The 14,116-nt window shown below is 54.4% G+C and overlaps 1 protein-coding gene across 4 annotated transcripts in view; it reads left to right on the top strand.

Moving 5' to 3' along the window:
- Positions 1–14,017, top strand: part of LAMA5 (laminin subunit alpha 5) — a 79,599-nt gene extending 65,582 nt beyond the window's left edge. For all 4 annotated transcript variants that reach the window (XM_040650754.2, XM_015296661.4, XM_015296660.4 and 1 more), the window contains 36 exons: positions 91–305; positions 888–988; positions 1,180–1,360; positions 1,649–1,792; positions 1,866–2,017; positions 2,096–2,206; positions 2,536–2,647; positions 3,410–3,580; positions 3,945–4,141; positions 4,235–4,351; positions 4,426–4,580; positions 4,815–4,956; positions 5,244–5,346; positions 5,440–5,553; positions 5,661–5,840; positions 6,190–6,332; positions 6,546–6,722; positions 6,849–6,985; positions 7,297–7,450; positions 7,563–7,696; positions 7,819–7,981; positions 8,426–8,551; positions 8,755–8,906; positions 9,238–9,370; positions 9,608–9,748; positions 9,964–10,094; positions 10,177–10,347; positions 10,444–10,576; positions 10,676–10,827; positions 10,937–11,123; positions 11,237–11,389; positions 11,498–11,657; positions 11,764–11,897; positions 11,998–12,088; positions 12,392–12,511; positions 12,641–14,017. In XM_040650754.2, the coding sequence (XP_040506688.1) occupies positions 91–305; positions 888–988; positions 1,180–1,360; positions 1,649–1,792; positions 1,866–2,017; positions 2,096–2,206; positions 2,536–2,647; positions 3,410–3,580; positions 3,945–4,141; positions 4,235–4,351; positions 4,426–4,580; positions 4,815–4,956; positions 5,244–5,346; positions 5,440–5,553; positions 5,661–5,840; positions 6,190–6,332; positions 6,546–6,722; positions 6,849–6,985; positions 7,297–7,450; positions 7,563–7,696; positions 7,819–7,981; positions 8,426–8,551; positions 8,755–8,906; positions 9,238–9,370; positions 9,608–9,748; positions 9,964–10,094; positions 10,177–10,347; positions 10,444–10,576; positions 10,676–10,827; positions 10,937–11,123; positions 11,237–11,389; positions 11,498–11,657; positions 11,764–11,897; positions 11,998–12,088; positions 12,392–12,511; positions 12,641–12,795 (5,242 nt within the window). In that variant the 3' untranslated portion in view covers positions 12,796–14,017. The remainder of the gene's footprint in view (positions 1–90; positions 306–887; positions 989–1,179; positions 1,361–1,648; positions 1,793–1,865; positions 2,018–2,095; positions 2,207–2,535; positions 2,648–3,409; positions 3,581–3,944; positions 4,142–4,234; positions 4,352–4,425; positions 4,581–4,814; positions 4,957–5,243; positions 5,347–5,439; positions 5,554–5,660; positions 5,841–6,189; positions 6,333–6,545; positions 6,723–6,848; positions 6,986–7,296; positions 7,451–7,562; positions 7,697–7,818; positions 7,982–8,425; positions 8,552–8,754; positions 8,907–9,237; positions 9,371–9,607; positions 9,749–9,963; positions 10,095–10,176; positions 10,348–10,443; positions 10,577–10,675; positions 10,828–10,936; positions 11,124–11,236; positions 11,390–11,497; positions 11,658–11,763; positions 11,898–11,997; positions 12,089–12,391; positions 12,512–12,640) is intronic.
- The last annotated feature ends 99 nt before the right edge of the window (positions 14,018–14,116 follow it).

Raw genomic sequence — 14,116 nt, 5'->3', positions numbered from 1 at the left:
ACTGCTATAATTGCTCAAGACTCAGGGGTGGTGCAGGCTCTGGGATCCCCCAGTGCCCTGGCTGTGTTTTAACTCGCTGTGTTTCTCCAGGTGTGCCCCAGGATACTATGGCAATCCCCTGGTGATTGGCAGCTCGTGCCAGCCCTGCGATTGCAGCGGGAACACGGATCCAAACATGCTGTTCAGCAGCTGTGACTCCCTAACAGGCACCTGCATGGGGTGCATGCATCACACAGCTGGTGTGCGGTGTGAGGTCTGCGCCCCTGGCTTCTATGGGGATGCAGTGGCAGCCAAGAACTGCACACGTGAGTGGGACCAGCAGCAAGCACTGGGGGAAGAAGGACAGACTGACCAGGGACATGTCAAGAGTTTTAGCGAAGTTGTACAGCCTTCATTGGGCTGTGCATTGCCTGGATGAGTCACGCACTCAGTTGCATGCTTGCCAGGAAAGGCAGCCTCTGAAGATGATGATAGGAAAGAAAGCAGCTCCAAAAACCTGCCCTCCAGCATCACAACTCCAGAGCTTCTGATCCAGCCCTGTTTGCAAGTTGCCAAGCCACACCTGGGTTGGAACAACCTTGCTCCAAGCAGCTCCTGCAGCAGCGTGCTGGCACTCCCTGGGAGTGTGGGTGTGCGCAGCCCACTGCCAGCACTGCTTCTGTCTGTCTGAGGAACAGCCAAACTGCAGCTCACCAAAGGGGAGCTGCCCTGGGCAGTCGTAATAGAAATAAGCTGTCAGCAGGAGCAAATCCATGAGAGCAAAGCTGTGTACTTGCTGTGATAGTGATAAGACGGGAGAAATGGGGTTCCTTGTCAGGAGTAAGGAGGTCTGGGGTGGCTGATGGGTCTTTTCAATTCAGCCTATAACCATGTGTTTTCCCTGGCAGAATGCAACTGTTCACCTTGTGGGACTGACTCATGCCATCCACAAACCGGCCAGTGCTTCTGCAAGGCTGGAGTGACGGGGCAGCACTGCGACCACTGCGAGGTGAGGCTGCCTGTGTACCGCGATGGTACCTTTGCTTGTCACGGGTGCTTCAGCTGCAGCTTCGGCAGTGATGCAGTACCCTATGGGGAGCTGCAGCAAACCTCATTTCCCTGCACGTATCCAGCGTGAGCTGTGCAGGACAAAGGTGGGTTTGCCCTGAACAGGGCCCGCACTGACCTGCTTTTCCCTAGGAGGGGTACTACGGCTTCGAGGGATGCTCTGGCTGCAGGAGGTGTGACTGTGATGTCGGTGCCATGGGGAGCAGCTGCCACGCACAGACAGGCCAATGCCACTGCCTGCCCGGCGTCAGCGGCTCGCGCTGCCAGCAGTGTGCCCCAGGTTACTGGGGCTTCAGCGAGAGGGGCTGCAGAAGTGAGTCCTGCTTCCCAGCTGTTGGGTCCCTCACGTGGAGGGGTGGGACATGGTTTTGGTGGCACACACACTTGTCAAATTGCCAGAGAAGGAAAACAACCAACCGTTGTTTGTTTGGGGTCCTGTGCGTGTTGCTGGTTTGCACAGAGAAACCCCCAGCAGTGCATGCATGTACACGGGCAGAGATGCAATTGCACAGCTGGAGTGAAGCCACCTATTCCCCTCCCTTTGGTGTGGCAAGAGCACAAAATGATGACATGGGTGTTTCCTTGTTATTGAACCTGGCAGAGTGTGAGTGCAGAGGGGGCTCTTGCGACCCACGCACTGGGGAGTGCACCTGCTCCAACGGGCTGACGGGGAAGCAATGCGACGTCTGCATGCACAACTACGAGATCCCTGTGGCAAACGGCCCAGACAGCATGAGGTGTGAAGGTGTGTATCCGGGGGAAGGAGGTGAGGGGAGCTCTGGCAAAGGGCTCTGCTGACTGTTCCATTCTCTGGGCAGTGTGTGACAGCTGCGTCCTGCTCCTGCTGGAGGATCTGCAGAGCATTGAGATGTCCTTCCCCTCCATCCGAAGCCAGCTGCTCAACCTCAGCGCCAGCTCCATCGCCTGGGCTCGCCTCCATAGTCTCAACAGCACTATGGCGACTGTTGCTGTGCGTGGCAGGTCTGGTGCTGCTTTTTGCCTGTTTGTCCTGGCCTGCTGACTTGATTGCAGCTCTCTTCTTTTCCAGAACCAACTGCGTGAGTACCACAGAGCTATGAACAAAGTCAGGCAAAGGGCTGATGAGCTGGAGGATGAGAACATAGACCTCACACAGGACTTGAATGCGCTGCAGCACAGAGTAGGATATTTCTCCATCTTCCTCCCATTGCCAGAGCAAGAGTTCCCTTTTTATCTAAAATGAGGGCTTTGAAGGCAGTGGGAACCCCACCTCAGTCAGGCTGGGTCTCCTGCTCAGCCCAGCACTGGGCTGTTGGTGTAGGGGTGCCTTACATGGCCAAGCTCCGTGAGCTGCATTGCTCCCTCAGAGGGCTGTTAAACATCTCATAACATCAAGGTGCCTGGGAGAATGTCTGTGCGTACATACATCCATGCTTTGAACAGCCCAGCTGGAGAAGGGTCGTGTTAAACATGAACTTATACTTCAGCTAATACTGCTTTGTGTTTCAGATGATGATGGCTCACAGTAAAGCAAACCATTTAGAGCAGCATACAAGGGAGACTTACCAGAGAGGAGAGCAACTTCTGCTAATCATTCAAAGTATTCAGAAAAACATTGGAGGTGGGTGAAGTGTCTCTGCTTTGTGGGTTTCTCCTGCTGGGAATGCCATGTTTTTGCTTTGCAAACAGCACAGAGTACCGCATTGCTTAGAAAGGGCTGTGGAAAAAAAGTAGGGGAAGTAAAACTGTGATGGAGATCCACACAGACTTGTGACTGTATAGGGAGACCAGGGGATATCGGACCTCAGAGGAGGTTCCGGTTGGATATTAGGAAATATTTCTTCTCCAAAAGAGCAGTGCTGCAGTGGCACAGCTGCCCAGGGAGGTGGTGGGGTCACCGTCCCTGGAGGTGTTCCAGAACCCTGGGGGGCGGCACTGAGGGACCTGGGCAGTGGGCAGTGGGCACAGTGGGGTGGGCTGGGGTTAGAATTGGGGATCTTAGAGGTCTTTTCCAACCTCACTGATTCTGATTGTGAGTCCCAGCTTGTTAGGCTGAACACCATGTGTGGAAAAATATGTTAAAGCGGCACAAATATTATTAAAAAGCATAGAACTGGCCTTTCAGGAGAGATTTAGCAAAACAGAGGGGGACTTGGATCTAGGAGAGGAGGCAAAGCCACAGGAAGGTGATTGGGATGTAGCACACATTTCTGGTCATGGCCCAGGGGACAGAAATGTGGCACTGCCCTCAAGTGGTGTCTCAGTCTGAGTGCCCAAGCAGTGCACAGAGGCTGCCTGCATTTTGGTGGGAGTAAGAGATGGAAGGTCTCAGCTGCAAAGGGACCGGGGTGAGGATGCTGATGAGACCTGCATTTCCTTGCAGACCTGGTGCGGCAGATGGCCACGTTTGGGGCAGCAAACACCAGCACCACCTCCACTGAGGAGTTTCGGCAGAAGATGGCAGAGGTGGAGAGGATGCTGAGGGAGATGAAGCAGCGGAGCCTGGGTGGCCAGGAGGAGCTGGCAAGGCGTGAGCACAAGGAGGCTCAGAAGTGTGAGTGCGGGTTAGCAGCACAGGGCAGAGCTGTGCTGGCCCTGCTTGGTCTGGTTATTGGCAGCCTGAATAAGTCACCCTCTGTTTCCTCATATCCATCGCCCCATGAGAGGGCACTATTATTCAGAATAATAGGGCTTCAGGTAGGGGTTCTCCTTCATAGAGAGCCTTTCAGGCATGGTTGGGCATTTTTCTGAAAGAGATCCCATCCTTCTCATTAGGGGTTTGTAGACAATATTGTATGAGATCCTGTATTGTCTAGACTGAAAGAGGAAGGGATGCTTGGAAAGCGAGACCAGAATTAGGCATTTCCACAGCCAAGCGCAGAAAGATGAGCACCAGTTCTCATCTCCTCCACCCCCAGTGTTGCACCGGGTGAAGAACGAGCTTCATGCCCACTGGGAGTCCAACCAGGCACTGGTGAGCAGCATCCAGGACTGGCTGACACAGCACAGCTCCCAGCTGATGGATCTCCGTGATGCTCTCAACGAGGCTGTCAACAAAACCAGGCAGACAGAAGACTTGAACAGTTTGAACCGCAACAACCTGGAGGAGAGTCAGGTAGACCTGCACCAGATGACCCCATACTGCCATGCAGTGAAGGGGAACCTGTCCTGACCCCACTGGCTGCTAACTCCATGTCTTTGTGTCTAGCAAAAGAGCCGTGAACTCCAAAAGCAGTATGGGCTGGTGCAAGAGACCCTGAGGATGGCTGAGAGTGCCCTGGCCAAGGTCTCCAACTTCCTACAGAAGATGGAGAGTGCGAAGGAGGTGAGTGATGCAGATGCTTTGACATGGGCAGAGCACAGTGGAGCAACCATTGGGGGTGATACGTGTCCTTGCAGGCATATGAGAAGCTGGCAGCCCTTCTGGATGGGGCAAAGCTGCCTCTGACAGAGCGAGTCAAGAAGTTCTCCCCAGCCAGCAGTAAGATCCCTATTGTGGAGCAGGCTGAGGAGCATGCCCGGCTCCTGGATGAGCTGGCAAGGAACCTGTCCAGGTGAGGCTTCTGCCCCGCTTCCTGGTTCTGTCATCCTGCTGGGGTTAGGGATGGGACACCACAGCCCCAGCACTGCAGCAGATCTGCAGCAGGGTGTTTTCCCCAAGGCTTTAACTTGGAAAACATTCCTGCACGCTTTAGTATACCCCGAGGAGCCCAAGGTGTTTGTCCTTGGGGACAGGAGCCCAGCATGAGTGGTCTCTGTGGCCTTGACAGCTTTGTCTTCTAACACAGCATTATCCAGGGCACAAACCAAGATGGCTTTATCCAGAGGGCAATCGATGCCTCCAATGTCTATGCCAGCATCATTGAAGCAGTGAGAAAAGCTGAGCGAGCTGCCCACGACGCCCATGAGGCTGCTGGAGAGGCTTTGATGGTATGTGCTGTGCAAATGAGAGAAAGCAAAATTCCTTCTGCAGCCGTGCAGCTTTTTACACCCACACACAGTGGTCTGCTGCCTCTTCCCTTTGAGACTGCAGCACTTTGTGCTGGAGAATGGAGCAACTGCTGACTCCAGGGCTGGGCTCGGGGGGTTTAGGTCATCAGAACGCTGCAGCATACCCTGCTGCAGTTGTTCAATTGAGTATCTCTGTGCTCTCTGGGCCAGGGACTTGAATTTCTCTTCCAGACTCCAAGGCAGCGCAGCAAATGTTTGTTTTACAGAATGTCATGTCAGAAAATCTCGGGGCCATCTCTAAAGAGCTGAAGAGGAACAGCAGCAACCTTGAGGAGGCTGTGAGGAGAGAGCAGACAAAACTCAATGGGGGTGAGAGGAGCTCCATCACAGGGTGGTGGCTTTGGGCTGGACAGAGACCCAACACGCAGAATACCTGTTGTTTTGTTTTGTTTTTAATTGCAGCTATTAAAGGCACTCTGCAGACAGCAAAGAACAAGCTGGCTGACCTCCGCAGGAAGAAAGAGCAGCTCTTGAGCCAGCTGCAGTCTGTGCAGGATATGCTGGGCAGGGACCAAGGTTTGTCCTGGGTGCTCTCTGCCCCCATCCTCACATCCAGCTTGCAACCCAAGGCTGCTTCCTCCCCTCTCCTGACCATCTCGGGGACTTTCCTTCTATCTTTCCAGAGGACACCAAGGAGACAATCCAGAATGCCAAAGCAGCTGCGACAGAGGCCAACCAGACAGCTGCAAGAGTGGAAGAGACCCTGAGCACCATGAAGAAGAACCTGGATGAGTGGAAAGACAAGTATGGAGGCCTTCGAAATGAAGACCTGAACCAGGCAGTCCAAGACGCCAGGAAATCTGGTGAGTGCTGATCCTGCTCAGCCTCCGGGGCTGAGAACAGTGCATTCAGAAGCTGTGCTTTGCAGCTTCAAGTCAGGAGTGCAGGGAAGCGAGGAAGCCAACACTGGGTGCTTCAAATCCCACCCATTTATTTTAAATCTCAGTCTGCAGTATGTATATCACCTATGGCTTTATTGCAGGAGTTTGCATGTGCTGGAGCACTTTCAAAACCCCGTATCAAGGCTGCTGTGCGTGGGGAAATGGTTGTGCGATTCATCTTCCACTGCTTTTGACTTACATGTCTCAGACCTGCCTGAGCTTCAAGTCTCCCTCACTAACACTCAAAACAACTGCTTCTGTTTCACTCCAGTGTCCAGCCTGGAAAGCACCATCCCTCTGCTGCTGGGGAAGCTGAGCAGCCTGGAGAACAGAAGGAATAAGAATGCCACTGTGTCAGAGAACATTGTGCGCATCCGGCAGCTCATCACGCAGGCGAGGAATGCTGCCAGCAAGGTGGGCTTGTGGGTGCCAGGGGTGTGGGGGGAATGGGGGCTTACCTGGGGGTGCTGTGTGAATGGGAGAGGTATCTAGAATAGCTCTGGGGCTACCGAGCAGGGTTGTTTTCTCATGGGAAAACTCCCAGAAGTGCCCTTGGAAGAGCTGTCAGGTACATGAGGTGGCAGCAGTGGGTTTCAGCTCTTTAGATTTGGATTTCTTTCCCTACAGGTGAAAGTCCCCATGAAGTTCAATGGCAGCTCGGGCGTGCAGGTCCGGATGCCGAGCAATCTGCAGGATTTGGCAGCCTACACGTCCCTCAAATTCTACATCCAAAACCCTGAGCCCAGGAGCCAGCAGGATGGGGCAGAGGAGGGGCGGTTCGTTCTGTACCTGGGCAGCCGGGAGGTGAGTTGGGACAGGAGGGCAGCTGTAGGCAGCTGCTCCCCAACCCTGGTGCACCAGGGAGAGCATTGCTGGGTGCTCTTGCCCGTCCTAATGTCAGTGTCTGGCCCTGTCTCTCCTTGTGTTCAGGCCACTGGAGACTACCTGGGTATTGTGCTGAAGGACCGCAAAGTGCAGTGGGTCTACAAACTGGGCAATGAGGAGCCAGCTTCCCTGACCGTTGATGAGGAGATCGGAGAGCAGTTCGCTGCCATCAACATCAACAGGTTGGAGATGGGTGTGATACATTCTGAGGCAGCTCACTGGGAGCCTGTCCCTGCAGTGCATGTGGGTAGTGCTGTGCCCAAAAGATCAACACCAAAACACCTCAAAAAACTGTCAGGGAAATGGTCTCATCACATCATGGAGGCACTGGGGTTCTGCCTCCTGGTGTTCATGACATTCTGTAAAACAACATTCAGGTTGAAAGATGATGCTCTTTGGCAGAGCTGTGTGGGGAGGCCCTTTACTCAGGGAGAACAAGGCTGGCTCCTCTTTGGGCATCTCCACTTGACTTGACCATCCCTCCCTGCTACAGGATCCTGCAGTATGGGCAGATGTCCGTGATAGTGGAAAGGCAGACGGTGCATGAGACCAAGGGAGACAACGTGGCCAAGGGGGAGCAGGGGCTGCTCAACCTCGACCCACACAACGTGGTCTTCTACGTGGGTGGCTACCCACCCAGCTTCATGGTGAGACAGGTTTCCTAGGAGGTATCAGCAATATCTTTGGAGCTTCTTGGCAAGATAGCCCACGATGTTTTCATGACAAAACCAAAATCAAACTGTTTGGTTATGTTCCCAGCCCCCTCCCACTCTGCGTTATCCCAACTACCGTGGATGCCTGGAGCTGGACACGCTGAATGAGGAGGTGGTGAGTCTGTACAACTTCCAGCACACCTTCCAGTTGGATACCACCGCTGAGAAGCCCTGTGCAAGGTAAGGCCCTGCAGCCAGGTAGGGCAGCGCCTGTCCCAGAGGCTCACCCTAACCCTTGGCTGCCCCATTTGGGGGCAGTTGGCTTTGGAGTGATGCCTCGTGTCTCTTCTTGTGTGTTTCAGGTCCAAGTCAACAGGAGATCCCTGGCTGACTGATGGCTCCTACTTTGATGGTACTGGTTATGCTGAGATCAAGTTTGAGAGTCAGTTTGGCACAACCAAGCGCTTCGAGCAGGAGATCCGGATCATCTCCTACAATGGCATCCTCTTCTTTCTGGAGAATCAGGCAGGTTCCACTCTTCTGGGGAGCCTTCGCTCCTCAATCAGTGTGATGGGGGCAATCCCAGCCCTACCTGCAGGTGTTCCCCGTGCAGGGTTGTGAGGAGAAGATGGCTTTGGAGATGATAGTGCTGTTTAAAGCAGTACTTCTGCGCTATTGTTAAAAGCCACCAGAGGACTGGACTCAGCCCTCACAGCCAGGGCAGTCACTTGTCTGGTGCCAGAAGGACTGTTCTGAACTCCAACACCCATGCATAGAGCTTTGATCTGAACCAGGGTTCACCGTGGCAGTCAGTGCTGCCAGGAACATTTCCATTGGCCCCAACACAGGGTTGCTGCTCACACGTGGATCCCTCGTTGTTGTCACAGTGACAGGTTGAGGCGTCAGCAGCAGGATCTGCTTCTGCCAGTGCTAAGTCCTGGTGCTGAGCATCCAACCTGCCTCCCACAGGGACAGTTCTTGTGCCTGGCCATCCGGAATGGGAAGCTGGTGCTTTACTATGACTTCAACACGGGCCTGGAGATGGCAAAGCCCAGCAGCAATGCTTCCTCCATCAGCAGCGCCACGAACAAAGCGGTAAGGGGGAAGTGGGTGCCCACCTGGGGGCTGGCTCTTCATCCAGAGTGCCTGTTGGGCATCTGAAGCCTTGTTTTGTGGCAAGGTTTGAAGCCTGCAGGCTCTGGGCCTCCCTTCTGAGTGTTCTTTGCTTGGAGACATGAATTGGACACTTCATGCTCTGCTCTCTAATGGATCCAGTTGCCCACTTTTCTTCTCTGCAGATCCAGATCTTCCTTCTCAAAATGAATAACAAGAAGCGCATCCTGGTGCGTCTGGAGCGCCTCACCATCTTCGTGGTGGAGCAGGAGAACTCCTTGGAGAATGCTGTGTCCTACTACCTGGGCGGTGTGCCCCCAGCAGTGCTGCCCCCCAGGTGGGTCCAGCCCACCAGAGGGTGTGGGCAGTCTACATCTTCATCTCCAGTCTTTGAGGGTGGGCCTGGCCCTTCCTCAACCACATCCAGGGCTGCTCAAATTCGGGGAGGAGGCTTCCTCTCACCATCACCTTGGGCTTGAGGATGGGACATCTCCAGGGAGGGATGAGGTGCTGGTGGGTATTGCTGAGCCTCCTTAGCTAAATTGGGTACACGAGGCACTGCAGCCACACCTGGTCATCGTATGTCCTTCCCAAGTGCTCTGGCTGGGGGCTGCAGGGCCAGATCCTCACTGGGGTTGTCCTGTTAACACTGCCTGTTTCTCCTGCAGCCTGAAGGCACTCTTCCCCACGGGTGGGCCCATCCGGGGCTGCATGAAGGGCTTGAAGGCTCTCGGCAAATATGTTGACCTGAAGCGCATGAACACTGTTGGCGTGAGCTACGGATGCACCTCAGACCTTCTGGTAAGTGCAGTGCTTCAGCAGCTGGGGGTGAGGTCCAGCAGGGAAAACAGCATCAGACCCTAGGACAAATTCAATCTCCTCTTCATGCAGAAGTATGAACCCCACAGTTCCTCAGTGCTGGGGGCCATGGCGAAGTGTCCCCCATGGTTGGCCATAGCACCAGCCAGACCAAGTGAGATTCTGAATGCCTACAACACTGGGGCTGGCTCTTACCTTGCTTCCATGTGTCTCTCACAGGTGGCTCGCTCCATCAGCGTCCATGGCTATGGTTACCTGACCCTGGCCCTGAAGGATGTGCCTGGGCTGCGGGACTTCTACAGTGGGTTCAGCTTCCAGACGAGCCAGCGTGAGGGGCTGCTGTACCACCACAGTACACAGGTGGGCACCCTCAGTCCCCCCCAGTTGTCCTGGTAGTGGGACAACCATCAGTTTGTGTGGGAGCATCAAGTGAGGCTCCTGCTTGGGAAAGAGAGGGATTTTGTTGAAAAGTGAGCGGGGATAAAAGGTTAAATCCAGTGAAATCTGGCTAACGTGGGTAAATGGGCCCTACCTTGGGGCTTGGCTGCCCAGCAATGGCACAATGCTTCCTGCAGGAGGGGACGTGCCAGGTATCCCTCCAGAGGGGCCAGCTGGCCTTGAACCTGCTGGAAACCAAAGTCACCACTGAAAATACCTATGCGGATGACAGGACCCACTACGTGGCCTTCTACAGTGATGCCCAGGGGTATGTGTCTTGGTGACGCATGGGTGCTGAGGGGCCGGCAGCCCTGGGGCCCTGCTCATCCTGCACCACTCATGCCCCACAGGGTGCGGCTCTATGTGGACGATGAGCTGCAGGACACTGCAGCTGGGGCCAGGGCCAGTCGGAGGCAGCGGCGGCAGCAGGATGGCCGGGCACTCTTCCAGCTTGGAGGCTCGCCAGAGCCCGGTGCCCTCAGCAACCTCACCGGCTGCATCGGGAACGTCTTTGTCAAGCGGTGAGCATCACTGTGCTGCTTCCTGGAGAGCAGGACTCGGCCCCATCCTGCCCTTCACCTGTCCCAGTTATGGGAACCTCTTCCCCCTGTGTGTAGGAGGTCAGAGCCACAGATGGTGGTGGACCTGCAGCAGAATGTGGAGAGCATCAACGTCACCATGAGCTGTCCTTGGGGAGAGCGGCCGCAGCAGCTCAGAGTTGCTCTGAAGAAGGACAGGAGGAAACCCAAGGTATCCCTGCTGACAGGACTCCCAACTTCTCCAGCCACCACCATTGCCCCTCAGTGGGGGACCCTCCCTTCACTCTGTTCCTCGGTGCACCCCACGTAGGTACCCAGCAGGCCCAGCTCCAAGGACCGCCGCCACAACCAGGCCGGGCTCTGTCAGCCGCAGCCCCGCACAACCAGGGGCTCCTTCCGCTTCGGGGGGTCCCCGAGCAGCCGCTGGGAGTTTGAGGAGATCCCGGCCTCCTTCAGCCAGAGGTGAGGCTCACTCTGTGCCCAACCCATGTGGGCTCAGCCCTAGGAACCATCGCTTGCCCCTTGCGGTGATGGGAGGGCAGGGTGCTCTTGTCATCCCCTGTCCCCGCAGGTCCCATTTCTCCCTGGAGGTGAGGCTGAACTCCTCCAACGGGCTGCTCTTCTACGTGGCGGGCGAGCGAGGCACCTCCATGGCTCTCTTTGTCTCCAATGGGCGCTTCATCTTCCTGGTGGACATCGGTGGGCGCCGGCTGCGCATTCGCAGCAAAGAAAAGTACCACGACCGGCGATGGCACACGGTGAGCAGAGCGCTGGAGCTCAGCAGGGCCTCGCAGAGCCACTTAGCTCTCCCTTCTGGCTTCCCCTGCTACACAAACCCCCCGGCCCTGGCACCCATCTTTTGTCCTTGCAGGTCTTCTTCAGCAGAGACCAGAGCCGAGCCCAGCTGGTCATCGATGGGCTGCGAGCCCAGAGTGCTGCAGTGGCCACCGCAGAGCTCTTTGTAGCCCAGACCCCCTTGTATGTGGGGGGGGTCCCAGATGGAAGAGCCAAGGCTCACATGCTGGTAAGGGCTTTTGCGGGTCCCCTGGCATCACTCCATCTCTACCTGCCCTTGGTCCCACAGCACTGCCCCATGTCCCCTCACGCTCACTCCCAGGGCCTATCTCTGCAGGGCACGTCGGTCTCCAGCTTTGACGGTTGCCTGAGGAACCCGCAGCTGGACGGGAAGCCCCTGGGTACCCCCTCACACACCTTTGGGGTGACGCCGTGCTATGAGGGTGCTCTGGAGAGTGGAGTTTTCTTCGCAGCAGACGGCGGGTCCATCACCCTAGGTAACCCACAGCAGCCTGGGCTGGTTCCCATGGTCCTGGGACTGGAAAGGATGTGTCTGGTGGGAGGTCCCTTGTCCCCTTCTCACCAGTGGCACTGCATTTCCAGCTGATGCACTGGCAACTGAGCAGGACTTGGAGGTGACACTGGAAGTCCGTCCCCACAGTGCCTCTGGGCTCATCTTCCACATCGGGACAAGGAGGAGTCACCACCGCCTTGTGCTGTACATGGAGGAGACAAAGGTAGCGGGAAGGATGGCTTTCCCATAGCCCCAGTAGACGCCATCTCCTGCCCACCATGATCAGCTTAGTGAGCTCTGATGGGTTTATCTCTGTGCTATAGGTCACCATGAGAGCCAACACTGGGGCTGACGAGTTCTCCACGTCGGTGACGTGCCCATCACTCTGTGACGGGCAGTGGCACACCATCACAGGTGAGGGGACAGCGCTTTGTCCCTGGGGATACTGCTCAGCCCACGTCTACTGGGGGCACTCCAGTGCCCTTCCTCGGGTATCTGAACCCCAGCTCCCACCTGTATTTATTTAATTGGGAAGATTGCAGCTGCCATTAAGTCATTTACTAATTAGAGTCCTCACCTAATCTTGTTAGCGCTGTCAGACCTGGCAAGCTGGATGGATGGGGTGGTTGCCAGGTCATGGAGCCACTAGCAAGGCTAGGGCTGCCCTGTGCTGGGCTTCAGCAAGCAGCACTGTCTGACTCTTGATTTCTTTCTAAGCTACCAAAAGGAAAAACATAATCCAGGTTGAAGTGGACAGAGAAAGAAACTATGCAGTGGGACCCAGCTGGCCTCCTGCACCCAGTGCAAGGGCAATGTTCTACCTAGGAGGGCTGCAAGGTGAGTTAAGATGCACTCCAGATCAAAACATCCCAAAGCAAGAGCTGTTGTTGCTGTTGCAAGTAAGATGTGCTTAATCCCTTACTCTGTTATTACTCTAACGTTTGCTTTTATTTGTTCCTGTTACAGAAGCAGACGAGGCCAGTCCAGTGTCAGCACTACCTCCCCTCCCTCATTACGTGGGCTGCATAAGGAATCTGCTGGTTAACGGGAGCTATGTGAACCTGCTGCAAACAAGGACTGTCAGGGGCTCTGTTGGCCTGAAGGGTTGTCCCGTGCTGTAGTGCACCTCAGTGTGCAGCCTGACACTGGGAAACTGCACTGCTCCCCGGGTCCCAGCCGTCAGCTGCGAGCTCTGCTCAGCCAGTCCATCTCCAGTGCCTGCAGCGCAAGTCTGGGGCCAACATCAGGGAGGGGCCACAAATCCATGGGGGAGGAGAGCAGGGGACGAAGGTGGAGAGAAGGGAGCGCTTCAGGGGCATGTTTCACAGATATAACCAAAAAGTTGGAGCAGGGTATGGAAACAGGTCTGCCTCCTTCCCCAGTGGTCGAGCATCTGCAGCAGGCCTCATGCTGGTACAGCTTGTGTTATGGGCTGGAGCACACAGCAGCTGTGCATCGCATCCCAAATCCTATCCCCTTTACCCCACACTTACAATGCACATAGGTTTAGTTCACTGAACACTTCAGGCTATTAACGACAGTCACGGACTGCCTTCTGCTAAAGGCTGTAGGCAGTTTGGTTTATAATGCAATTAGGACAAACTGGATTAATTCCGTCACTTTGGGGTTTTTATAAGCAAGGATGCATTTCACCCTTCCCCCTGAGGTCAGTCTCTGTTCACCTGCTACTGCTGTGCAAGTACAGAGCTCTGCAAGGGGGACCTTGGACAACATTCTGCTTGCAGAATTAGCATCTGCCAATCAGATTAATTTATAAGACTTTTAAAAAGGAACAAAGTAGGCTGGAAGAGCTGCTGAGAGAAAGGAGAAGGTCATTGCAGATGCCACTCTGAACTCTCTGCAGTTGCATTCAGCATAGATAGATACACTGATAGAAGTCCTATTGTACGAAGCAAGAAACTGTTGCTTGAAAGGGAAGAAATAAAGGTTACCTCTGTCCAGATTTGCAATGTCACTGCAGTCACCTGCCCTGCCACCAGCTGCCTCCTGTCCAGCCTAGCTCACTCCTGCTAATACTGCAGTCTTCACTTGAAAAAAACCAACACATTTTGCTCCCAAAACACCTAGTTCACTTGTGCACTTACACATCATATATATATTTGTGTGTGTATATATATCTAGCCACATGGGGACAAAATCTTGCTTCCGAAATGGACTTATAACTTATATATTGTTTTTTATGAGGGGTAAATATTGTAAAATGGGTTTTTAACATGTCCATCTTAAATGTAATTATGACCTGTTTTTAGTATTAAAGATGGTCTTTGTAAATCACTGGTACATACTTTGGAGTCAAATAAAGTTTTATGTTATTCTCTTTCACTTTGCTGCTGAAGAGCAAATCTGAGAGTTTTCAGTCCTCTGGCCTTTTATCACAAGGAAAACTGAAGAATGGAGTCAGTCTGATATCAAAAGCATCAA

The sequence above is a fragment of the Gallus gallus genome, chromosome 20 (genome assembly GCF_016699485.2).
Source record: "Gallus gallus isolate bGalGal1 chromosome 20, bGalGal1.mat.broiler.GRCg7b, whole genome shotgun sequence".
Taxonomy (NCBI): Eukaryota; Metazoa; Chordata; class Aves; order Galliformes; family Phasianidae; genus Gallus; species Gallus gallus.
The sequence above is the reverse complement of the archived record's forward strand: the minus strand, read 5'-3'. Positions and strand labels throughout refer to the sequence as shown.